The sequence below is a fragment of the Trypanosoma cruzi genome, genomic scaffold (assembly GCF_000209065.1).
Source record: "Trypanosoma cruzi strain CL Brener 1047053516793 genomic scaffold, whole genome shotgun sequence".
Classification (NCBI taxonomy): domain Eukaryota; phylum Euglenozoa; class Kinetoplastea; order Trypanosomatida; family Trypanosomatidae; genus Trypanosoma; species Trypanosoma cruzi.
This window is the reverse complement of record NW_001849372.1, coordinates 83,621-84,920: the sequence shown is the minus strand read 5'-3', so window position 1 is coordinate 84,920 and position 1,300 is coordinate 83,621. Positions and strand designations below refer to the sequence as shown.

At 57.5% G+C, this 1,300-nt stretch overlaps 1 protein-coding gene and 1 pseudogene across 1 annotated transcript, besides 2 other annotated features; both read left to right on the top strand.

Moving 5' to 3' along the window:
• On the top strand, window positions 1-653 carry Tc00.1047053442801.10 (mucin TcMUCII, putative; the record flags this gene model as incomplete). Its single annotated transcript, XM_797149.1, has 1 exon — window positions 1-653. A coding segment is annotated over one exon (653 nt), but the record flags the coding sequence as incomplete, so codon positions are not given.
• Window positions 1-1,300: a sequence feature (areas not merged during assembly with more than two copies in the genome that could not be assigned to a particular haplotype).
• Window positions 865-918: a sequence feature (A-rich).
• On the top strand, window positions 1,124-1,300 carry Tc00.1047053442801.5 (annotated as a pseudogene; the record flags this gene model as incomplete).

The window sequence follows — 1,300 nt, the reverse complement described above, 5'->3', positions numbered from 1 at the left end:
TGTGCGCCCTGTTGGTGCTCGCCCTGTGCTGCTGCCCGTCCGTGTGCGCGGGAGACACTCAGTCTCAAGCTGCCGCTTCTTCCCAGACGACCACGGCGACCACACCCCCGGCATCAGTCCCCGAGGAGAAGTCCAAACCCAAATCTAATGTTGTTGTCGTTCCACCGCCTTCACTACCAGATCCATCACACCGGGAGGCCGGTTCGACAGGGTCGTCAAGTTTGGGGTCCGTGGCAAAGCCGGGAAATGATGGCGGAGAGGGACCAGGATCTACCAGTACGGGAACGAAACCAAATGAGGTGTCCAATACGTTACAGGCAGATGGTAATAAGGGTACTACAGGGTTACCCAGTGAAAAGAGACTATCCGAGGATCGGGCAAATAGGGAGTCTGAAGATTCTACCGAGGAGACCACTACCACCACAACAAAGGCACCAACCACGACGACGACCACTGCGCCAGAGGCACCAACCACGACAACCACCACTGCGCCAGAGGCACCAAGTACTACGACTACAGAGGCGCCAGCTGTGTCGACCACCCGCGCACCGTCACGTCTTCGCGAAATGGACGGCAGCCTCAGCAGCACTGCGTGGGTGTGTGCCCCGCTGGTGCTTGCCGTATCCGCGCTGGCGTACACCACTCTGGGCTGAAGAGGCGTGTGCGGGCTGTGCGTGCCAGCACTCAACCGCGGGGATTTGTGCGTGTGTGTTGTGGTTCACTGTATAAAATAAGAGAAAATAATGATTGTGTTTTGCTTCACTTGCTTCTGCTGCCGTGCTGTGTGCTCCGCGTTGTGCCCCGCATCCGTCACGTTGAACGCATCGCGGACACACTCATAAGCATGCGCACTGGAGCCCTGGGTTTGTTTTTCTTTTCTTTTTAATTTCTGTTTTTAATTATTGTTTTATTGCTTTTTAAACTTCTGGTTTGCGGGGCGGTGTGCGAGCTCTGCAATCGTACTGATTCCATCTGTCTTGTGGTGTGTGCGCTGCTGCTGCTGGGGTGCTGCCATTTGTTGCTGTGCGGTGGCTGTGCGTGGTTTAGCGGCTGTGTCTCTCTCTTTGTTTTCACATGCTATCGCAGGTTGGCTCCGCAGCGTTAGGCGACTCCACTGTTCGTGATGATGACTGGCCGTGTGCTCTGCGTCCTGTTGGCTCCTGCAGTGATGCGCAGCTGCTCGTGCGTGTGAGTGACGGCTGCTGCGACGGGGTGCGTGTGCGGCCGCGGGTGATGGCGCGGTGACTGCTGGGCACGCGGAAGCTGTGATGGCTGCGGAAGGTGGACCCGTGGCCGGTGG